This window comes from Lynx canadensis, chromosome B4 (genome assembly GCF_007474595.2).
Source record: "Lynx canadensis isolate LIC74 chromosome B4, mLynCan4.pri.v2, whole genome shotgun sequence".
Classification (NCBI taxonomy): domain Eukaryota; kingdom Metazoa; phylum Chordata; class Mammalia; order Carnivora; family Felidae; genus Lynx; species Lynx canadensis.
The window spans coordinates 29,378,295-29,403,320 of NC_044309.1; the positions used below are offsets into that span (position 1 = coordinate 29,378,295).

Below are 25,026 nucleotides of genomic sequence, written 5' to 3' on the forward strand. Positions count from 1 at the left end.
AATTTATCCAAGGGATACAGGAATGCTGATTCATAGGGACACATATACCCCAATGTTTATCACAGTGCTAAATCAACAATAGCCAAATTATGGAAAGAGCCTAAATGTCCATCCACTGATGAATGGGTTAAGAAGATGTGGTATATATATTTTTAAATTATTTTATTTTAATTAATTCAGAGAATGGGTATAAGTGAGCAAGGGACAGAGAGACAGAGAGAGAGAGAGAGAGAGAGAGAGAGAGAGAGAGAGAGAGAATCCAGGAGGGGCAGAAGGAATGAGAGAAAGAGAGGCAGGAATCACTGGAAGCGGGGCTTGAGCTCACCCTATGCAGTGCTCAAGCTCACCCGATGTGGGACTCAAACTCATGAACGGTGAGATCATGACCTGAGCCAAAGTCAGATGCTTAATGACTGAGCCACCCAGATGCCCATTTACCTTATGACCCAGGAATAGCACTACTAGGAATTTATCCAAAGGATACAGGAGTGCCAATTCATAGTGGCACATGTACCCCGATGTTTAAAAGCACTATCAACAATAGCCAAATTATGGAAAGAGCCCAAATGTACATCAACTGAAGAATATATGTAATACACACACACACACACACACACACACACACACACACACACACACACACTGGAATACTACTCAGTGATGAAAAAGAATGCAATCTTACCATTTGCACCAACATGGATGGAACTGGAGGGTACTATGGTAAGTGAAATAAGTCCATCAGAGAAACACATATATAACATGATTTCACTCAAATGTGGAATTTGAGAAACTCAACAGATGAACGTAGGGGAAGGGAAGGAAAAATAAGATAAAAGCAGCAAGGGGAGCAAACCATAAGAGACTCTAAACAGAGAACAAACTGAGGGTTGATGGGGGTGGAGAAAACGGGTGATGGGCATTGAGGAGGACACTTGTTGAGATGAACACTGGATTCTACTGTTGAAGCCAAGACTACACTGTATGTTAACTAACTCGAGAATAAAAGAAATACAGTAGATAGTCATTATTTCTCAGAGTGACTGGTTAAGTGTTCTCTGGGAAGGCTTGGCTTGGGTTGGATGGTTTTAGCTTTATCCACATGTATGCAGTTCCAGGTGGGACATCTGTGACAGATGGGACCTCTTCCTAGTCTCATATCCTCTAAAAGGCTAGCCCTGGGTGGTTTACAGAAGTTATTAATTTTAATTCTAATATAGTTATCACACAGTGTTATATTAGTTTTAGGTGTACAATATAGTGACTGAACAATTCTATACATAACTTAATGCTTATCATGGTAAGTGTACTCTTTAAACCCCATCACCTATTTTACACATCACCTCACCCAACTCCACCTATAGTTCTCTGTAGTTGAGTCTGTTTCTTGATTTGCCTCTCTTGTCTTTCTTTTCACATTTATTCATTTGGGTTTTTTTTCTTACACTCTACGCATAAGTGAAATCATATGGTATTTGTCATTCTCTGACTGACTTACTATGCTTAGCATTATACTCTCTAGAACCGTCCATGTTGTTACAAATGGCAAGATTCTGTTCTTTTTTTATGGCTGAATAATATACCATCATATATATATCCACATCTTCTAAATCCATTCACCTATTGATGGACATTTGAGCTGCTTCAATAATGTGGCTATTGTAAATGATGCTGAAATACACATAGAGGTGCATGTATCTCTTTGAATTAGTGTTTTTGTAGTTTTTGGTAAATACCTAGTAGTGGGATTATTGGATCATAAGATAGTTCTAATTTTAACTTTTTGAAGAACCTCCATGCTTTTTTCCACAAGGGCTGCACCAGTTTGCATTCCCACCAAAAGTACACCAGGGTTTCTTTTTCTCCCCATCCTTGACAGCACCTGTTGTTTCTTGTGTTATTGATTTTAGTCATTTTGACAGGTGTGAGGTGATACCTCAATGTAGCTTTAATTTGCATTTCCCTCGTGATGAGTGGTGTTGAGCATCTTTTCATGTATCTGGTGGCCATCTGGATATCTTCTTTGGAGAAATATCTGTTCATATCTTTTCTCCATTTTTAAATTGGATTATTTGGTTTTTGGGTGTTGAGTTGTATCAGGTCTTTATTTATGTTGGATACCAACGCTTTATCAGATATGTTATTTGCAAATGTCTTCTCCCATTCCATAGGTTGCATTTTACTTTTGTTGATTGTTTCCTTCACTGTGAAGAGGATTTTTATTTTGATGAAGTCCCAATAGTTTATTTTTGCTTTTGTTTCCCTTGCCTTGGGAGACACATCTAGAAACACATTGCTATCACCAATGTCAGAGAAATTAAACCCTGTGCTCTCTTCTGGGATTTTTATGGTCTTGTCTCATACTTAGGTGTTTAATCCATTGTGAGTTTATTTTTGTGTATGCTATGAGAAAGTGGTCCAATTTCATTCTTTTTTATGTTGCTGTCTAGTTTTTCACCCTATTTTTTGGAGAAAATGTGTCTTTCTTTGCATATTGTTTCCTCCTTTGTCAAGGTTTAATTGACCGTTATAATTGTGTTTCTGTGTCTTCTGTTCCATTGATCTATTTGTTTTTGTGTCAGTACCATACTGTGTTGATTACTGTGGCTTTGTAATGGAACATGAAGTCTGAAATTGTGATACCTCCAGCTTTGCCTTTTCAATTTCAATATTTCTTTGGCTATTTTAGGTCTTTTGTGGTTCCATACAAATTTTAGGATTGTTATAGTTTTGTGAAAAATACTGTTAGTATTTTGATAGGGATTGCATTAAATGTGTAGGTTGCTTTATGTACTATAGACATTAAACAATATTTGTTCCTCCAAACCTTGAGTGTGCTATGTCTTCCCATTTCTTTGTGTCATTGTCAATTTCTTTCATAAATGTTTTATACTTTTCAGAGTACAGGTCTTTCACCTCTTTGGTTTAGTTTATTCCTAGGTATCTTTTGATTTTGATACAATTATAAATGGGATTATTTTCTGAAATTCTCTTTCTGCTACTGCATTATTAGTGTATAGAAATTAAACAGATTTTTGTATATTTAGTATTCCATGACTTTACTAAATCAATCAGTTCTGGTAGTTTTTTGTGGAGTCTTTCAGATTTTCTATGTATAGCATCATGTCATCTGCAAATAGTGAAAGTTTTACTTCTTCCTTACAAATTTGGATGCCCTTTATTTCTTTTTGTTGTCTGATTGCTGTGGCTAGGACTTCCAGTATTATATTGAATAAAAGTGATGTGAGTGGACATCCTGGTGTTGTTTCTGACTTTAGGGGAAAAGCTCTCAGTTATTCACCATTATGATGTTTGCTGTGGATTTTTCATATAAGGCCTTTATTAACTTGAGGTATGTTCCTGCTAAACTACTTGGTTTAGGGCTTTTATCATGAATGGATGTTATACTTTATCAAATGCTTTTTTTGCATTTATTGAAATGATTATATGGTTTTTATCCTTTCTCTTATTGATGTTATATAGCATGTGAATATTGAACCAACCTTGCATCACAGTAATAAATCCCACTTGATTGTGGTGAGTGATGTTTTTAATGTATTGTTGGATTTGGTTTGCTAGTGTTTTGTTGAGGATTTTTGCATTTGTGTTCATCAGAGATACTAGGATGATAGTTCTCTTTTTTGTGATAATGCTGGCCTTATGAATTTGGAAGTTTTTCTGTGTCTTTTATTTGTTGAGAAAAATATGTATTAACTCTTCTTTAGATGTTTTGTAGAATTCACCTGTGAAGCCCTCTGGTCCTGGACTTCTCTTTGTTGGGATTTTTTTGATTAGTGATTCAATTTCTTTGCTGGTAATCAGTCTGTTCAAATTTTCTCTTTCTTCTTGATTCAGTTTTGGTAGGTTATATGTTTCTAGGAATTTATCCATTTCTTCCATGTTGTCCAATTTGTTGGAATATAATTTTTCATAACATTACCTTATATTTTTTGTATTAATGTGGTACTGATTGTTGTTTCTTCTCTTTCAATTGTGATTTAGAGTTTTATTAGAGTACCCCCTCTTTTTTTATGAGTCTGTCTACAGGTTTACCAATTTTGTCCCTCTCTTCAAAGAGCCAGCTCCTGGTTTCATTGATTTGTTCTCTTATTTTTTAGATTCTATATCATTTATTTCTGCTCTAATCTTTATTATTTTCTTCCTTCTGCTGTTTTGGGGTTTTGTTTGTTCTTCTTTTTTAACTCCTTTAGGCGTAAGGTTAGGTTCTTTGAGATTTTTCTTCCTTTTTGAGGTAGGTATATTTTGCTATAAACTTTTCTGTTAGAACTACCTTTGCTGGATCCCAAAATTTTGTACTATTATATTTTCATTTGTCTCCATGTAATTTTAATGTTTTCTTTGATTTCATGGCTGACCCATTAATTGTTTAGTAGCATGTTATTTAACCTCCATATATTAGTGGTCTTTCCATATTTTTCTTGTGGTTGATTTCTAGTTTCATAGCATTGTGGTCAGAAAAGTTGCATGGTATGACCATGATATCTTGGAATTTCTTGGATTTGTTTGTGGCCTAATACGTGATCAACTATGGAGAATGTTCCATGTTTACTTGAAAAGAATGTGTATTCTACTGTTATATGATGGAGTGTTCTGGATATATCTGTCAGGTCCATCTGGTCCAACATGTCATTCAAAGCCATTGTTTCCCTTGTGGATTTTATGTTTGGATGATCTGTTCATAAATGTAAGTGGGATGTTAAAGCCCTCTTCTATTATTATATTACTACTGATTAGTTCCTTTATTTTTGTTATTAACTTTTGCATATTTCAGTGCTTCCATGTTAAGTGCATAAATATTTACAACATTGGACAATATATACAAAATTGTTGTATCTTCTGTTGGATTGTCCACTTTTATTATTTATATAGTATTATTCTTTATCTCTTGTTAAACTGTTTTTTGAAGTCTATTTTGTCTGACATAAATATTGCTACTTAAGCTTTCTTTTTACATCCATTTGCATGATGTTTCTCCATTCCTTCACTTTCAATCTACTGGTGTCTTTAGGTCTGAAATTACTGTCTTGTAGGAAGCATATGAATGAATCTTGGTTTTTTAGTTCTCTCTGTCTCTGTGTCATTTGATTCAAGCATTTAGTCCATTTACGCTCAACCATTTTGTTACATGTTTTGTGGTTGTTTCTGCAGGTTTTCTCTGATTCTTTTATCCCTTGCTGTTTTTAATCATTTGCTGTCTTTCTTTAGTGATGTACTTGGATTCCATTCTTTTTATTCCTTGCATATTTATTACTCATTTTTGGTTTGTGATTACTATTACGTTTGTGTATAACATCTTCTGCAGGTAACAGTCTGTATTATGTTGATGGTCACTTAAATTGGAACCCATTCTTTACTCTTCCACCCCCATTTAAGGTGTGTAATGTCATATTTTAAATTATTTTGTGAATCCCTTGAACAAATATATCCCTTGAACAGATATATACTTATTTTTACTTCTTTTGTGTTTTTCACTATTCATATTCTTACTTACGGTCTTTCCTTTCCACTCTAAGAGTCCCCTTTAATATTTCTTAGAGCTGTTCTAGTGGGCATGAACTCCTTTAGTTTTTATTTGTCTGAGAAACTCACCTTCTATTCTGAATCATAGCCTTACTGAATAGGGTATTATTGGCTGTGGATTTCTCCCTTTTAGCACTTTTAATATATCACGCTACTCCTTTCTGTCCTGTGAAGTTTCTGCTGAAAAACCTACTGATAGCCTTCCAGGGTTTCCCTTGCATGTAACTGTCTTCTTTTTTCTTGCTGCTTAAAAATTTTTTTTTCTTTGTCACAACAGTTTGATTAGCATGTGTCTTGGTGTGGACCTCCTTGGGTTGATTTTGTTGAGGCATCTCTGTCCCTTCTGGATCTAGATATCTGTTTCCTTCCCCAGATTAGGGAAGTTTTCAGCTATAATTTCTTCAAACAAATTTTCTGCCCCCTTTTGTCTCTCTTTCTTCTGGGATCCCTATACTGCAAATATTATGCTTGATGAAGTCATTGAGTTTCTTTTTTTTTTTTTTTTTTTTTTTTCTTTTTTTATGAAATTTATTGACAAATTGGTTTCCATACAACACCCAGTGCTCATCCCAAAAGGTGCCCTCCTCAATACCCATCACCCACCCTCCCCTCCCTCCCACCGCCCATCAACCCTCAGTTTGTTCTCAGTTTTTAACAGTCTCTTATGCTTTGGCTCTCTCCCACTCTTACCTCTTTTTTTTTTTTCCTTCCCCTCCCCCATGGGTTCCTGTTAAGTTTCTCAGGATCCACATAAGAGTGAAACCATGTGGTATCTGTCTTTCTCTGTATGGCTTATTTCACTTAGCATCACACTCTCCAGTTCCATCCACGTTGCTACAAAAGGCCATATTTCATTTTTTCTCATTGCCACGTAGTATTCCATTGTGTATATAAACCACAATTTCTTTAACCATTCAAGTTGATGGACATTTAGGTTCTTTCCATAATTTGGCTATTGTTGAGAGTGCTGCTATAAACATTGGGGTACAAGTGCCCTATGCATCAGTACTCCTGTATCCCTTGGATAAATTCCTAGCAGTGCTATTGCTGGGTCATAGGGTAGGTCTATTTTTAATTTTCTGAGGAACCTCCACACTGCTTTCCAGAGCGGCTGCACCAATTTGCATTCGCACCAACAGTGCAAGAGGGTTCCCGTTTCTCCACATCCTCTCCAGCATCTATAGTCTCCTGATTTGTTCATTTTGGCCACTCTGACTGGCATGAGGTGTTATCTGAGTGTGGTTTTGATTTGTATTTCCCTGATAAGGAGCGACGTTGAACATCTTTTCATGTGCCTGTTGGCCATCCGGATGTCTTCTTTAGAGAAGGGTCTATTCATGTTTTCTGCCCATTTCTTCACTGGGTTATTTGTTTTTCGGGTGTGGAGTTTGGTGAGCTCTTTATAGATTTTGGATACTAGCCCTTTGTCCGATATGTCATTTGCAAATATCTTTTCCCATTCCGTTAGTTGCCTTTTAGTTTTGTTGGTTGTTTGCTGTGCAGAAGCTTTTTACCTTCATGAGGTCCCAGTAATTCACTTTTGCTTTTAATTCCCTTGCCTTTGGGGATGTGTCGAGTAAGAGATTGCTACGGCTGAGGTCAGAGAGGTCTTTTCCTGCTTTCTCCTCTAGGGTTTTGATGGTTTCCTGTCTCACATTCAGGTCCTTTATCCATTTTGAGTTTGTTTTTGTGAATGGTGTCAGAAAGTGATCTAGTTTCAACCTTCTGCATGTTGCTGTCCAGTTCTCCCAGCACCATTTGTTAAAGAGACTGTGTTTTTTCCATTGGATGTTCTTTCCTGCTTTGTCAAAGATGAGTTGGCCATACGTTTGTGGGTCTAGTTCTGGGGTTTCTATTCTATTCCATTGGTGTATGTGTCTGTTTTTTGTGCCAATACCATGCTGTCTTGATGATGATAGCTTTGTAGTAGAGGCTAAAGTCTGGGATTGTGATGCCTCCTGCTTTGGTCTTCTTCAAAATTACTTTGGCTATTCGGGGCCTTTTGTGGTTCCATATGAATTTTAGGATTGCTTGTTCTAGTTTCGAGAAGAATTATGGTGCAATTTTGATTGGGATTGCACTGAATGTGTAGATAGCTTTGGGTAGTATTGACATTTTGACAATATTTATTCTTCCAATCCATGAGCAGGGAATGTCTTTCCATTTCTTTATATCTTCTTCAATTACCTTCATAAGCTTTCTATAGTTTTCAGCATACAGATCTTTTACATCTTTGGTTAGATTTATTCCTAGGTATTTTATGCTTCTTGGTGCAATTGTGAATGGGATCAGTTTCTTTATTTGTCTTTCTGTTGCTTCATTGTTAGTGTATAAGAATGCAACTGATTTCTGTACATTGATTTTGTATCCTGCAACTTTGCTGAATTCATGTATCAGTTCTAGCAGACTTTTGGTGGAGTCTATCGCATTTTCCATGTATAATATCATGTCATCTGCAAAAAGCGAAAGCTTGACTTCATCTTTGTCAATTTTGCTACCTTGATTTCCTTTTGTTGTCTGATTGCTGATGCTAGCACTTCCAGCACTATGTTAAACAACAGCGGTGAGAGTGGGCATCCCTGTCGTGTTCCTGATCTCAGGGAAAAAGCTCTCAGTTTTTCCCCGTTGAGGATGATGTTAGCTGTGGGCTTTTCATAAATGGCTTTCATGATGTGTAAGTATGTTCCTTCTATCCCGAATTTCTCAAGGGTTTTTTTAAGAAAGGGTGCTGGATTTTTTCAAAGGCCTTTTCTGCATCGATTGACAGGATCATATGGTTCTTCTCTTTTTTTTTTATTAATGTGATGTATCATGTTGATTGATTTGCGAATGTTGAACCAGCCCTGCATCCCAGGAATGAATCCCACTTGATCATGGTGAATAATTCTGTTTATATGCCGTTGAATTCGATTTGCTAGTATCTTATTGAGAATTTTTGCATCCATATTCATCAGGGATATTGGCCTGTCGTTCTCTTTGTTTACTGGGTCTCTGTCTGGTTTAGGAATCAAAGTAATACTGGCTTCATAGAATGAGTCTGGAAGTTTTCCTTCCCTTTCCATTTCTTGGAATAGCTTGAGAAGGATAGGTATTATCTCTGCTTTAAACGTCTGGTAGAACTCCTCTGGGAAGCCATCTGGTCCTGGACTCTTATGTGTTGGGAGATTTTTGATAACCGATTCAATTACTTCGCTGGTTATGGGTCTGTTCAAGCTTTCTCTTTCCTCCTGATTGAGTTTTGGAAGAGTGTGAGTGTTTAGGAATTTGTCCATTTCTTCCAGGTTGTCCAATTTGTTGGCATATAATTTTTCATAGTATTCCCTGATAATTGTATCTCTGAGGGATTGGTTGTAATAATTCCATTTTCATTCATGATTTTATCTATTTGGGTAATCTCCCTTTTCTTTTTGAGAAGCCTGGCTACAGGTTTGTCAATTTTGTTTATTTTTTCAAAAAACCTACTCTTGGTTTTGTTGATCTGCTCTACAGTTTTTTTAGATTCTATATTGTTTATTTCTGCTCTGATCTTAATTATTTCTCTTCTTCTGCTGGGTTTAGGCTGCCTTTGCTGTTCTGCTTCTATTTCCTTTAGGTGTGCTGTTAGATTTTGTATTTGGGATTTTTCTTGATTCTTGAGATAGGCCTGGATTGCAATGTATTTTCCTCTCAGGACTGCCTTCGCTGCGTCCCAAAGCGTTTGGATTGTTGTATTTTCATTTTCGTTTGTTTCCATATATTTTTTAATTTCTTCTCTAATTGCCTGGTTGACCCACTCATTCGTTAGTAGGGTATTCTTTAACCTCCATGCTTTTGGAGGTTTTCCGGACTTTTTCCTGTGGTTGATTTCAAGCTTCATAGCATTGTGGTCTGAAAGTATGCATGGTATGATTTCAATTCTTGTAAACTTATGAAGGGCTGTTTTGTGACCCAGTATATGATCTGTCTTGGAGAATGTTCCATGTGCACTCGAGAAGAAAGTATATTCTGTTGCTTTGGGATGCAGAGTTCTAAATATATCTGTCAAGTCCATCTGATCCAATGTGTCATTCAGGGCCCTTGTTTCTTTATTGACCGTGTGTCTAGATGATCTATCCATTTCTGTAAGTGGAGTGTTAAAGTCCCCTGCAATTACCACATTCTTATCAATAAGGTTGCTTATGTTTATGAGTAATTGTTTTATATATTTGGGGGCCCCGGTATTCGGCGCATAGACATTTATAATTGTTAGCTCTTCCTGATGGATAGACCCTGTAATTATTATATAATGTCCTTCTTTATCTCTTGTTACAGCCTTTAATTTAAAGTCTAGTTTGTCTGATATAAGTATGGCTACTCCAGCTTTCTTTTGGCTTCCAGTAGCATGATAAATAGTTCTCCATCCCCTCACTCTCAATCTAAAGGTGTCCTCAGGTCTAAAATGAGTCTCTTGTAGACAGCAAATAGATGGGTCTTGTTTTTTTATCCATTCTGATACCCTATGTTTTTTGGTTGGCGCATTTAATCCATTACATCCAGTGTTATTATAGAAAGATACGGGTTTAGAGTCATTATGATGTCTGTATGTTTTATGCTTGTAGTGATGTCTCTGGTACTTTGTCTCACAGGGTCCCCCTTAGGATCTCTTGTAGGGCTGGTTTAGTGGTGACAAATTCCTTCAGTTTTTGTTTGTTTGGGAAGACCTTTATCTCTCCTTGTATTCTAAATGACAGACTTGCTGGATAAAGGATTCTCGGCTGCATATTTTTTCTGTCTAGCACACTGAAAATCTCGTGCCAATCCTTTCTGGCCTGCCAAGTTTCAAAAGAGAGATCAGTCACGAGTCTTATAGGTCTCCCTTTATATGTGAGGGCACGTTTACCCCTTGCTGCTTTCAGAATTTTCTCTTTATCCTTGTATTTTGCCAGTTTCACTATGATATGTTGTGCAGAAGATCGATTCAAGTTACGTCTGAAGGGAGTTCTCTGTGCCTCTTCGATTTCAATGCCTTTTTCCTTCCCCAGTTCAGGGAAGTTCTCAGCTATAATTTCTTCAAGTACCCCTTCAGCACCTTTCCCTCTCTCTTCCTCCTCTGGGATACCAATTATGCGTATATTATTTCTTTTTAGTGTATCACTTAGTTCTCTAATTTTCCCCTCATACTCCTGGATTTTTTTAATCTCTGTTTTTCTCAGCTTCCTCTTTTTCCATAACTTTTTCTTCTAGTTCACCTCTTCTCTCCTCTGCCTCTTCAATCCGAGCTGTCGTCGTTTCCATTTTGTTTTGCATTTCGTTTAAAGCGATTTTCAGCTCCTCGTGACTGTTCCTTAGTCCCTTGATCTCTTTAGCAAGAGATTCTCTGCTGTCCTCTATACGGTTTTCAAGCCCAGCGATTAATTTAATGACTATTATTCTAAATTCACTTTCTGTTATATTATTTAAATCCTTTTTGATCAGTTCATTAGCTGTTGTTATTTCCTGGAGATTCTTTTGAGGGGAATTCTTCCGTTTGGTCATTTTGGATAGTCCCTGGAGTGGTGAGGACCTGCAGGGCACTTCCCCTGTGCTGTGGTGTATAACTGGAGTTGGTGGGCGGGGCCGCAGTCCGACCTGATGTCTGCCCCCAGCCCACCACTGGGGCCACAGTCAGACTGGTGTGTGCCTTCTTTTCCCCTCTCCTAGGGGCGGGATTCCCTGTGGGGTGGCGTGGCCCATCTGGGCTACTTGCACACTGCCAGGCTTGTGATGCTGGGGATCTGGCGTATTAGCTGGGGTGGGTAGGCAAGGTGCACGGGGCAGGAGGGGCAGGCTTAGCTCGCTTCTCCTTAGGTGATCCACTTCAGGAGGGGCCCTGTGGCAGCGGGAGGGAGTCAGATCCGCTGCCGGAGGTTTGGCTCTGCAGAAGCACAGAGTTGGGTGTTTGCACGGAGCGAGCAAGTTCTCTGGCAGGAACCGGTTCCCTTTGGGATTTTGGCTGGGGGATGGGCGGGGGAGATGGCGCTGGTGAGCGCCTTTGTTCCCCACCAAACTGAGCTCTGTGGTCCGGGGGCTCAGCAGCTCTCCCTCCCTTTGTCCTCCAGCCTTCCTGCTTTCCGAGCAGAGCTGTTAACTTATGACCTCCCAGATGCTAAGTCGCACTTGCTGTTGGAACACAGTGCTTCAGGCCCCTACGCTTTTGCCAGCCAGACTCGGGGGCTCTGCTTGGCCAGCGAGCCGCCCCTCCACCCCGGCTCCCTCCCGCCAGTCCGTGGAGCGTGCACCGCCTCGCCGCCCTTCCTACCCTCTTCCGTGGGCCTCTCGTATGCTCTTGGCTCCGGAGACTCCATTCTGCTAATCCTCTGGTGGTTTTCTGGGTTATGTAGGTGGAATTTAAGTGATCAGCAGGACGCGCGGTGAGCCCAGCGTCCTCCTACGCCACCATCTTCCCCTCAGGATCCCTATTTTCAATTTTAATTAGTGTGTTCTTGGGTCTCTGCTTGGTTCTTTTTTTATCTCTTTGTTAAGGGTCTTACTGATGTCTTCCACTCTTCTTCTCAAGTCCAGTGGGTATCCTTATAATCATTATTTTTAATTCTCTATCAGGCATAATCGTTACATCTTTTTTACTTAGGTCTCTTGCTGTAATTTTGACCTTTTCTTTCATTTGGGACATATTCTTCTGTCTCCTCATTTTGCCTACCTCTGTGTGTCTGTTTCTGTGTTTTAGGAAACTCAGCTACAACTCTTCCTCTTGAAAGTAGTGGGTGCGACACTGTTTTAACAAGGCTGTCTCTGTCACCTTCCACAAGGGGTTTGCAGCCCCTTCTGAGACTGTGCCAGCCAAGGCTGCTCAGGAGCTACCATTTTAATGAGGTGCATTCATCCTCTGTGCGAGGTTGGGAGATGCAATTGACAAGGTTTGCACCAGTTTTCTGGGGAGGGGACCTGTAGTTTTAGGACTGAGGTAGACTCAGCTGGAGGGGGCAAAGCATGGTATAGGGAGGTTAGGTGGTGAATGCCAGTGCCTGGCTGGTTCCTGCAGGTGGCTGTGTGACTATACTGTGGGAGAGGGAGGGAAATATCACCTGCCAGCTCCTTTTTTTCCTGGAGAAGTCCATCAGTGAACTCTGAGATTACTAACTCTCCCTCCTACATGCTCCAGGTATTTTTGCAACTGCTGCTTCTAAGCTGTATATCTTCCCAGATGTTTCACTGTGTCTTTAAGACTGGGGACTCAGCTTCCTAATGCATGCCCTCCAGACTCTGCCAGAGTGGAACTACTGATTTTTGAAAGTTCTAGGGTTTAAGTCCTGATGGTTGTAAGAACTCATGAAATCCAGCCCCCCTGATTTTCATATTTAAAAAAAAATTATTTATTGATTTTGAGAGAGATAGCACCAGCTGGAGAGGGGCAGAGAGAGAGGGGAACAGAGGATCTGAAGTGGCTCTGTGCTGACAGCAGAGAACCGTATGCAGGGCTTGAACTCATGCACTGTGAGATCATGACCTGAGCTGAAGTCCGACACTCAAACCACTGAGCCATCTGGGTGCCCCAGGCTCGTCTGATTTTCAAGGCCAAATGCTACGGGAATTCAGCTTCCCCATTCAGGCTGTCTGTGTTGACAGTCTGTTTCTCACCACTCTATGCACCCACAGATCCTTCCCTCCCATGGGTGGTCTGCTGTCCATTTAGGTCCTTACAGCATCTCTGCCCTTTCTACCCTCTTTGATGTACTAGCCTTTTGTCTACATTAAGTTGTGGATTTTTGCTTCTAGTCTTTGGGTCTTTGTCTGGGTTATTTGCACTGGTGTGTTATCTAGTTGTATCTGTGGGATGAGGTGAGTTTAGGGTCTTCCTACTCTGTCATCTTCCCAGGAAGCCCAACAGAGTCTTTTCTCTTGACATTTTAAGTTAAAAACATGTTTAAAAAAATAATTGCATCCATCAGAGCTCTCTGAGTTCTAATTTTTTTTTTGTAGTTATTTTCTGTCTGTCCCTTTAGAGCTGCCTTAATGGAGATGCCTCCTTGGATTGTTCAGCTTGGTCTCCCTCTCTGAAGTTGCTTAATCCCATTAGATGGCTTATTATATTTCTATGCCTGTTTATGAATGTGAGTTTTTTCAACACATAAATCATATGTAGAGAGCTCTTGAGCAGTAGCTAGAAGAGTTGTTTTGTCTTCATTATTACTGTTTCTATTTTTATAGATACTGTGTCCTCTCAGATTTCAATGAGAATAAAAATGTAGATTTAAAACATTTTTTAGTTTCTAAAAATAATTTTTTCAGAAGAGAAACATTTGTTCTCTATTTTAAAGATGGTTTTCTGTTTTCATTTGGAGATCATATTTTTCTGATGAGAGACAGTCATTCAAATAATCATTTCTCTGTGTGTAATTTGGCATTGTCTTTGTCTACTTTTAAGATTTTTCTCATTTTACTTGGTTTTCAGCATTTCACTCTGATGAAAATTTGGGAAAATTTCAGGTATTATTTCATTACTTTTTCTATCACTTTCTCTCTTTTCCTTATGGGAATAAAATTACATGTTAGATTTTTTATAGTATCCCTTATGTTCCTCAGTCCCTCTTCATTTTAAAAATCTTTGTTCTCTTTGTCTTTAGATAGGTATTTTCTACTGATGTATCTTCAAATGGCCTGACTTTCCCCACTGTCTTATCCTATTTGCTCCTACCTAGGCTCATCAATTACATTTTTTAAAAATTCAGGTGCTGTATTTTTCTCTACTTTAATTTACATTGGATATTTTTATAGTTTGTATTAACCTACCAAGATTTTTATTATTTCATTCATTATGAACATATTTTCTCTTACTTTGGGTTTTGTAATAATAGTTGATTTAAAATTCTTCTACACTAACTTTAAAGTAGAATCTGTCTTGGGATCACTCTCTGTAGATTATTTTTATCTTTTGAGTAAGTCTCATTTTGCTGTTTCTTCAAATGTCAAGTAATTATAAATTATTGAATATTGGGAATATCATCTTTAAGCTCTGGATTCTACTATATTCTTCTAGTACGGTTAGTCCTACTTTTGTCTTGTTTTAATATATAAATAATGTTTTTGGATGCAAAACGAAAATTCTGTGTTTAGGAGGAGCTCAAATTGCATTCAGTTCTTTTAGCTTTTGATAGGCTTCTTAGAGTCTTCCCTATGCATATGTGGTTTGGGCTTGAGTGAGATTTGGGCAGGGTTTATACAGAGTTTGGGGCTCCTTATCTCAATCAAGCTCTCTCCTTTGTATGACTTGCCCTAAGTTTTGCAGTGATTTCCTTCCTCTGGTTTATAAGGTCTAAAAAATTGTTTTCTATCAGCTATTAGGTGCCCTGTCTGGCTCATGTAGCACTTGACTTCAGATTACAAGCCAGGAAATAAGAATTTTACCTAGGACTCTTTTCTTCTTCCAAGTGTTACCTTCTCTCAAGAATCTACTTATTTTTGGTTTCTCTTCAGTGTTGATATTTGCTTTTTTTTTGAGTTTGTAGTTTTTATGTGTGGCAGGGTCTGTTCACTAGCAACTTTCTCTGCTGTACCAGAAGCAGAACAGGAGATCTTAGATATGGTTCCTCAAACTGTCTCCCATCTCATGGAGAATTCTTGATACATTTCATGTGTAACAGAGTCCATTCATTCACACAAACTCAGAACTGTATTTATTTTCTGTTAAGAGTAGAGTTGCTTTTTTTCATAAAATTTGAATGTTTATATTTAAATATATCAGGTCTAGAGAAGCAGAGATATGAAATATTTAGCTTATTGTAGTTATAATTTACCAGATTCAAGGTCATTTTTCCTATACAAAATCAATAGGAAGCTACAGCTGCAGAAATTATCCACCATTATGCCACAGAAATATGTGAATAAATGTGTATGCTCAAATCATCATCTTGGCTATCTGTGGATTATAGATGATAATTGTAACAATTAATTTATAGAAACAGAGCTACTAAAATGAATATATTTTTCCTTTATATTATATCACAGAAAGTAGCATTTGCTCTGGAAGTTGAGAACAAAGTCCTTCAGGAACAATTGAAACAGGCTTTACAGGTAAATGATATAGGTTCTTTTAAAATTGTTAACAAATGAAGGAAATATCTGTAAACAACTTCTAAATGAATGATTTTGACCTTGAAAATGAATAGGTTTATGTGTTGTACTTTTTTGCCAGATTAAAGTATATTCATTTTATGTACTAGGATATATTAATAAAATTTAATACTCATTCTTATTAAAAATGGTAAACTAGATAGAAAGAAAAGTAAACTTGCTTAATCAAATAAATCTATTTCAAGCTGAGACACTGTTATATGTGAAATCCTGCAGGCATTCCAACTAAACTCAATTAAACTAGGATGCTGGTTTTTTACCACTCTTTGAAATTTGTGTTAAATGATCAAAGAAAGGAAAAAGCTACAAACATTTTCATAAGTGGATAGACAAAAGTATAATTATTTGTATATTAATTTTCCTTTGGAAAAATCAAGATAATACACAAATTTATTAATGATATAATTCAAAAAGCTGGCTGAGGACAAAATAGATATAAAAAAGCAATAGAAGAAGGCTGGGAAAATGGTGGAATAGGAGGACTGTAAGCATACTTCACTCCAGATACAGCTAGATAACACTTATATCAGCATAAATAATCCAGAAAACAGTGTGAAGCCTGGTAGAATAAACTCCATGAGTAAAGGTAGAACAGAGGCCACATCGAAGAGGGTAAGAGTGAGGACATGTCCCCAGAAGGGAGGGATGCAATGGATGAAGAGAAGGAAGAGAAACAGATTGTCACACTGGGGAGCCCACATGGGAAAGATGAATTTTTATAACATTTGGTTTTGAAAACAAGAGGCTCCAAATTTCATGAGTTCTTACAAGTAGCAGGACTTATGGCCTAGAAATTTAAAAATTAGCGGGCTGGCTCTGGGAGAACCCAGAGGGCATTAGGAAGCTGAGTCCTGCCCTTAAAGAGACAGCACAACAAATAACCTGTAGAAAGAAGCACAGTTTGAAAAATGCCTGGAGTATATGGGAAGGAGAGTTATTTACCCTCCAGCATAAACACAGAACCACCTGCTGGAACCAGTATGGTGCCAACATTCACTATCTAACTTGCTTACACCAAGCCTCAACCCCTCACCCTTCACCAGACTCAACCTTCGTCATCACATTTACCTCAGTCCTGGTGCTGTGGGTCCCTTTCCCCAGAAGACCCATGCAACCATCACCAACACCTTGTCTCTTGGCCTGCTCGTTTTGTGGGGCATTGGTCCTGGCAGTGGTGGCAGGTCTGTGGAAGCCCAAGGTGTAACCTTGTTAAAATTGTGCACCCACCCATACAGCAATGGTCCTGGCAATGCTGGCAGGTCTTATTTCACAAGCAGACTGCTGTGCATCTTGTAAAATGTGCTCCTCCATGGCCAGGGACCAAACACTGCCAACAGCAGGCAAAGGGAACCTCTGCAGATAACTGGAGTGAAGGAAAAAGTGGCTAGGACACAACAGGAGGGTATATACAACACACATAGGAGATACCCCCTGAGAACCAGTTTCATGGGACAGGGGACACTACATTGGGGCACTACAGGACCTCTTCTTCATGAGGCCACTTTTCAGAGCAGGAGATGTAGCTGACTTTCCTAAAATACAGAAGCAGACACACAGAGTTAGGTGAAATGAGGAGACAGAGGAATATATCCCAAATGAAAGAATAGGACAAAAATCATAGCAGGAGACCTAAGTGAGACAGATATAAGTGTTATGCCTGATAGAGAACTTAAAGTAATGATTATAATGATACTCATTCGACTTGAGAAAAGAGTAGAAGACATGAGTGAGACTCTTAAGAAAGAGATAAAAAAGAACCAAGCAGAGACCCAAGAGCATGCTAATTGAAATTAAAAATGTACATGGCAGGGTGCCTGAGTGGCTCAGTCAGTTAAGTGGCTGACTTTGGCCCAGGTCATGATCTCACGGTTTGTGGATTTGAGCCTCATGTTGGGCTCTGTGCTGATAGCTCAGAGCCTGGAGCCTGCTTTGGATTCTGTGTCTCCCTTCTCTCTGTCCTTCCCTTGCTCTCTCCCTCCTTCTCTCTCTCTCTCTCTCAAAAATAAATAAACATGACAAAAAAAAAAAAAGAAAAAAAACTCATGATGGACAAAATAGCAGACTAGAGGAAGCAGAGGAACAAATTAATGACCTGGACGAGTCACGGAGTAATGGAAAGCAATCAAGCTGAGCAAGTTAAGAGAAAAAGAAATTATGCAAAATGAAAATAGAGTTAAGGAATTCAGTGACTTGATCAAGCATAATATTTTCAGTATGGGATCCAAGAAGAAGGAGAGACAAAAGGGGGCAGAAAATTTATTTGAAAAAATAATAGCTGAAAACTTCCCTAATCTGAGGAAGGAAATAGATATCTAGATTCTCCTGGATCTGGATTGAACACATGGTAATCAAAATGGCCAAAAGTAGTGATACAGAAAAATTTTTTTAAAGCAGCAAGAGAGGAGACAGGGAGATCGTGGCAGAATAGGAGGACCCTAGACTCACTTTGTCTCAAAAATGTAGCTAGATAACTATGGAATCACTCTTTTTTTTTTTTTTTTTTTTTTTTAAATTTTTTTTCAACGTTTATTTATTTTTGGGACAGAGAGAGACAGAGCATGAATGGGGGAGGGGCAGAGAGAGAGGGAGACACAGAACCGGAAACAGGCTCCAGGCTCTGAGCCATCAGCCCAGAGCCCGACGCGGGGCTCGAACTCGCGGACCGGACCGCGAGATCGTGACCTGGCTGAAGTCGGACGCCCAACCGACTGCGCCACCCAGGCGCCCCTATGGAATCACTCTTAAATGCCCCAGAAATTGACCTGAAGACTGACAGAACAAACTCCACATCTAAAGATAGAAGCTACATCAAAGATAATAGAAAGTACAAAGATGTGGTTTAGGGGAGAAACAGATCCTGACTGTAGTAGAAGGGAAGTAGCTGTGGTCATGAAGAAGGGTGAGGGAGAGAAGGATATGCAAGGAAATGCACAGAAGAATGTCTCCCCAAAGCCCAGTGGCTTGGAAAACAAGAGGGGCTGAATTTAATGAATTCTTACAATGAGCAGAGCTTAAAGCCTGGAGTTTTAAAAGTTAGCAGGCTTAGCTGGGATAGAGCCCAGAGGGCAGTGTACTGTTCCTGGAGAGAAGGCAGACAAACAAATTGGAGACATACAGTGTGGAACCAGTGATCTAAAGAGCACCTGGGGTACACAGTGGAGAGATTATTGCTCTTCTTAGAGCAATAATGAGAGGAAGCATTCATAGAGACACCTCTCTGTGGGACAAAGGAGCTGGCCATCATTTCTCTGACCTACCCCTTAGCATAAACACAGAGCTACCTGTGGGAAGTAGTGCAGTGTGGACACTAGAAATCTAAATTTGCTTACCTTAAGCCCCATTCCCCTGTATTCCAGTGCAACTGCCCTTCCCAGTCACACTTACCTCAGTCCCATTACAGTTGGCCCCTCTCCCAGAAGACCAGCACAAATTCCTGCCCACATCACGTCTCTCAACCAAAGAGGTTTCTCAGTTCCAGTGAGGTGGAGACAGTTCTCATTTCACAAGGAAACCAGAGCACACTTAATTAAAACTCACCACATTCAGGTCAAGGATCAAACACTGCCTGTAGCAAGCAAGGAGAGCCTCTGTAGATGACTTGCCTGAAGGATAGAGCAGCCAGAACAGAAAAGCAGAGTGCGTGCAGCACACACCAGAGACCCTCCCTGAAGCACGAGGCCCTGGACACTACATGACCTCTTCTTCATAAAGCCAATACTTTCAAGAGCTGGAGACATAAGTGGCTTTTCTAGCACACAGAAGAAGGTAGAGACTTAGACCAAATGCAAAGATGGAGGAATTTATCCCAAACAAAAGAAGATAAGTCCATGGTTAGAGATCTAAGTGAAACAGATATAAGTAACATGCCTGATGGAGAATTTAAAGCAACAATGATAAGGATACTCACTGGGCTTGAGAAAAGAATGGAAGACATCAATCAGTGAGATCCTTACCACAGAAATAAGACATTTGAAGTATCAATCAGAGGTGAAAAGTACAATAATTAGAAAGATTAGAAAGATACTTGATGCAATGAACAGCAGGCTGAAAGAAGCAGAAGAATGAATTAATGACCTAGAAGACAAAATAATAGAAAGCTATGAAGCTGAACAAAAGAGTGAAAGAATTATACAAAGTGATAATAGACTTAGGGAACTTACTGACTCCATCAAAGGTAATAATATTCATATTATAGGAGTCCCAGAAGAAGAGAGAGGAAGGGGGGCATTGCTAAATCTTCCCTAATCTAGGGAAGGAAACAGACATCCAGATCCAGGAGGCATAGGGAACTCCCATCAGAATCAACAAAAGCAGGCTTACCCCAAGACATATTGTAATTAAATTTGCAAAATATAGTGATAAAGAAAAATATCTTAAAAGCAATGAGAAAAAAGAAGTCATTAACCAACAAAGGAAAACCAACTAGGCTAATAGATTTTTCAACAGAAACTTGGCAGACCAGAAGGGAGTGGCATGATATATTCAAAGTGCTAAAGGGTAAAATATGCAGCCAAGAATACTCTATCTAGCAAGGCTATAATTCAGAATAGAAGGAGAAATAGAGTTTTCCAGACAAGTAAAAACTAAAGGAGTGTGTGACCACTAAACCAGCTCTGCAAGAAGTATTAAAGGGGAGTTGTTGAGTGGAAAGGAGGGACCACAAGTGATAGTATAAAGACAGAAAACATAAAAAGAGTAAAAATGAATATTTCTATAAGAAATCAGTCAAGTAATTCACAGAAAAAGAATCTAAAATATAACACATATACCTGAAATGTGGGGAGGAAAGGAGAAAAGAATGGGTTCAAAATTAAACATCAACTTAATATAGACTGCTATTTGCAGGAGAGGTTATATACAAACCTAAAGGTTACCACATATCAAAAAACACTAATAAACATGCAAAGAATAAAGAAAAGAAATCCAAATATATCACTAAAGAAAATCAGGAAACCATGAAAGAAAGACAAGAAAGAATCAGAGAAAAGTCTTCAGAATAATAGTAGGGAACTTTAACACCCTACTTACATCAATGAATAGATCATATAAACAGAAAATCAACAAGGAAACAAGTTTTATATGAAAAACCCACACTTTATATCCTAAATAGGGAAAAACTGAGAGCTTTTCCTCTATGGTCAGGACAAGACAAGGATGTCCACTCTCACCACTTTTATTCAACATAGTAGTGGAAGTCCTAGCCACAGCAATCAGAGGACAAAAAGAAATAAAAGGCATCCAAAATTTCAAGGAAAAAGTAAAACTTTCACTGTTTGCAGATGACATAATATTGAAAACCTGGAAGATTCCACCAAAAAAAAAAAAAAAACCCTGCTAGAACTGAAAAATGAATTCAGTAAAGTCACAGTATACAAAATTGATGTACAAAAATCTGTTGCATTTCTATACACCAATAATGAAGCAGCAGAAAAAACTATTAAGAAAATAATCCCATTTAGAATTGTGCCAAAAATAATAAAATACCTAGGAATAAACCTAACCGAAGAAGGGAAACACTTGTACAGTGAAAAGTATAAAACATTGATGAAAGAAATTGATGATGACACAAAGACATGGAAAGACATTCCGTGCTCATGTATTGGAAGAACAAATATTTTTAAAATTTCTGTACTACCCAAAGCAATCTACAGATTTAATGCAATCTCTTTTAAAATACCGATAGCATTTTCACAGGTACAGCAAACATATTTGTAGGGAACCATAATAGACCCTGAATAGCCAAAGAAATCTTGAAGAGCAAAACAAAACTGGAGGTATCACAGTTCCTGACTTCAAGTTATATTTTAGAGTTGTAGTAATCAAAACAGTATGGTATTGGCACAAAAATAGACACCTAGATCAATGGCACAGAATACAAAACCCAGAAGTAAACCCACAATTATATTGTCAATTAAACTTTGAAAAAGGAGGAGAGAATATGCAATGGGGAAAACTTTCTTCAACAAATAGTGCTGAGAAAACTGGACAGCTGCGTGCAAAAAAATGAAACTGAACTATTTTCTCATAGCATACACAAAAGTAAATTCAAAATGAATTAAAGATTTAAATGTGAGACCTGACATCATAAAAATCCTAGAAGAGAGTGCAAAGGCAATAATTTCTCTGACATCTGCCATGGCAACATGTTTCTAGATAGGTCTCCTGTGGCAAGGGAAACATAAGCAAAAATAGTCTATTGGGACTACATCAGAATAAGAAGCATTTACACATTGAAGAAACAACCAACAAAACTAAGAGGCTGCCTATGAATGGGAGAAGATATTTGCAAATGACATATCTGATAAAGGGTTAGTATGAAAGATATATAAAGAACTGACACAACTCAGCACTCAAAAAACACATTATCCAATTAAAAAATGGGCAGAATATATGAACAGACATTTCTCAAAAGAAGACTTCCAGATTGCTAACAGATGCATGAAAATATACTCAACATCACTCATCATCAGGGAAGTGCAAATCAAAACCACAGTGAGATATTACCTCATCCCTGTCAGATTGGTTAAAATCAAATCCTCAAGACACATCAAGTGTCAGTGAAGATGTGTAGAAAAAGGAACCCTAGGACACTGTAGCTGGGAATACAAACTGGTGCAGCCACTGTGGAAGACAGTATGGTGGTTCCTCAAAATATTAAAAATAGAACTACTTTATGATCTAGTACACTGGGTATTTTACCCAAAGAATACAAAACACTAAGTTAAAAGAAAAACAATTCAAAGGGATATATGCACCTCTATGTTTACTGCAGCATTATTTACAATAGCCAAACTATGAAAGCACCTCAAATGTCTATTGATAGATTAATGCATAAAGATGTTAAATATAACACACATATGTGTGTATATATAATGCAATATTACTCAACCATAAAAAAGAATGAAATCTTGTCATTTGCAACAGCATGGATAGAGCTAGAGTATGATGCTAAGTAAAATAAGAGAAAGACAGTTACCATATGATTTCACTTATACGTGGAATTTAAGAGACAAAACAAAGCAAAAAAAAGAGGGAGACAAACCAAAAAACAGGCTCTTAAGTATAGAGAACAAACGGATGGTTACCAGAAGGAGGTAGGTGGAAGGATGGGTGAAATAGTTGGAGGGGATCAAGAGTACACTAATCTGGATGAGCACTGAGTTATGTGTGGAACTGCTGAATCACCATTTTATATGCCTGAAACTATTATAATACTGTACATTAACTACACTGGAATTAAAATCTAAAGAAAGCAAAAGAAAAAAATAGATTTTTATTTTTATCCAAAATAACCATTTAGAAACTATAATGGAGATAATTCTATTTATAATATTATAGTAGCATATTTAACAAAAAATAAAGTTTTATATGAAGAAAAATATACTTTACTGAGAGATATAGATGAACAGTGAAGAAATAGAAATTTATATTTGGTTTCGAAGGTTCAATATTATAAATATTTCAATGTTCCATTTTTTCCAAAGTGATATATATATTTAAAGCAATTTATTTCTAGGTATAAGTGGAATTATTTTTGAGCTTAACAGAATTATTATAGGATATATTGAGAAATGAAACTGGTGATTATACAAAAGAATAATAAGAATTTAGTTATTCAAAACTCAATATGTAATGTAACACTATAATAACTAAGTCAATGTGGTACTGGATTTGGTACTGAATGAAAAATCCAGAAACAGATTCAAATGAATGTAATAATTTATTATTTTATAGTTTTAGTTATTTAAAGTTTTTCTAAGTTAGACAGAGAGGCAGAGGGGCAGAGGGAGAGAGAGAGAGAGAGAGAGAGAGAGAGAGAGAGAGAGAGAGACAGAATCCGAAGCAGGCTACATGCTTAGTGGGGAGTCAGTCCAATGCAGGGCTGGATCCCACGACTCCAGGATCATGACCTGAGTTTAAGTCAAGTCACAGACTCAACTGACTGAGCCACCAGGTGCCCTTGAAAATTTTTTTTTATAGCTCTGACTTGAGACTCAGAGGGGAAGATGGTGGTGTGGGAAGACGCTGGTCTCACCTCGTCCTGCTCATTGCTTAGATTCCACCCACATCTGCCTAAATAACCCAGAAAACTGCCAGAAGACTAGTAGAACGGACTCTCCAGAGCCAAGCATAGACAAGAGGGACATGGAAGAGGGAAGGAAGGGTGGAGAGGCGGTGTGTGCTACACAGACTGGTGGGAGGGAGCCGGGGGTGGAGGGGCAGCCCACCTGGAAAGGCAGAGCCCCCAAAGTCTGGCTTGCAAAGGCAGAAGGGCCTGACTCTGTGAGTTCTGACAGCCAGCGGGACTTAACATCTGGAATATTAAAAGTCAACAGCTCTGCTCTCAGAGAGCGGGGATGGCAAGAGGACACCAGGTAGGTATCCCAGAAGACAGAGCTCAGCTTGGCGGGGAAGCAAAGGTGCTGGAAAGTGCCATTTCCCTCTCCCATTCCCCAGCTGAATTTCCAAAGGGAACCAGTTCCCATCACCGAACTTGCTGGCACCATGCAAATGCCCAACACTGTGCTTCTGGGGATCCATCCCTCCAACATTCTGCCTCCCTCCTGGTGCTGCAGGGCCCCTCCCACAGGGGACCACAGACCACAAAGTGAGCTAAGCCTACCCTTCCCGCCCCTGTGCACCTTATAGATCCACCTTGGTTAATACCACCAGATCCCATCAAAGCAGCACCACAAGCCTGGCAGTGTACAAGTAGCCCAGACAGGGGCTACACCACTCCACAGTGAGTCCTGTTCCTGGGAGAAAGGAAGATAAGGTACACACCAGTCTGACTGGCCCCAGCAGTGGGCTAGGGGCAGACATCGGGTCTGACTGCAGCCCTGCCCACCAACACGAGTTATTCCGGACAGCACAGGGGAAGTGCCCTGCAGTTTGGAGCCACCCCAGGGACTACACAAAATGATGAAATGGAAGAGCTCTCCTCAAAAGAAACTCCAAGAAGTAGTGACAGCTAACGAATTGATCAAAAACAATTTAAGCAATATAATGGAACAAGAATTTAGAATATTCATAACATTCATCGCTGGGTTTGAAAAAAGCATAGAGGTCAGCAGAGAATCTATTGTTACAGAGATCAATGGACTAAGAAATAGTCATGAGGAGCTAAAAAATGCTATAAATGAGGTGCAAAATAAAATGGAGGTGGCCATAGCACGGATTGAACAGGCAGAGGAGAGAATAGGTGAATTAGAAGATAAAATTATGGAAAAAGAGGAAGCTGAGAAAGAAATAAATCCAAGAGTATGAGGGGAGAATTAGAGAACTAAGTGATGCAATCAAACAGGAAAATATCCGTGTCATAGGAATTCCAGAAGAAGAAGAGAGAGAGAAAGGGGCTGAAGGTGTACTTGAATAAATCATAGCTGAGAACTTCCTTGATCT

General features: G+C 38.7%; 1 protein-coding gene across 1 annotated transcript in view; it reads left to right on the forward strand.

Moving 5' to 3' along the window:
* The window catches only part of CCDC7 (coiled-coil domain containing 7), a 149,520-nt gene that overhangs the window by 106,446 nt on the left and 18,048 nt on the right, over positions 1–25,026 (forward strand). Inside the window, exon 14 of the mRNA XM_032593856.1 lies at positions 15,499–15,564. Within this exon, the coding sequence (XP_032449747.1) occupies positions 15,499–15,564 (66 nt within the window). The remainder of the gene's footprint in view (positions 1–15,498; positions 15,565–25,026) is intronic.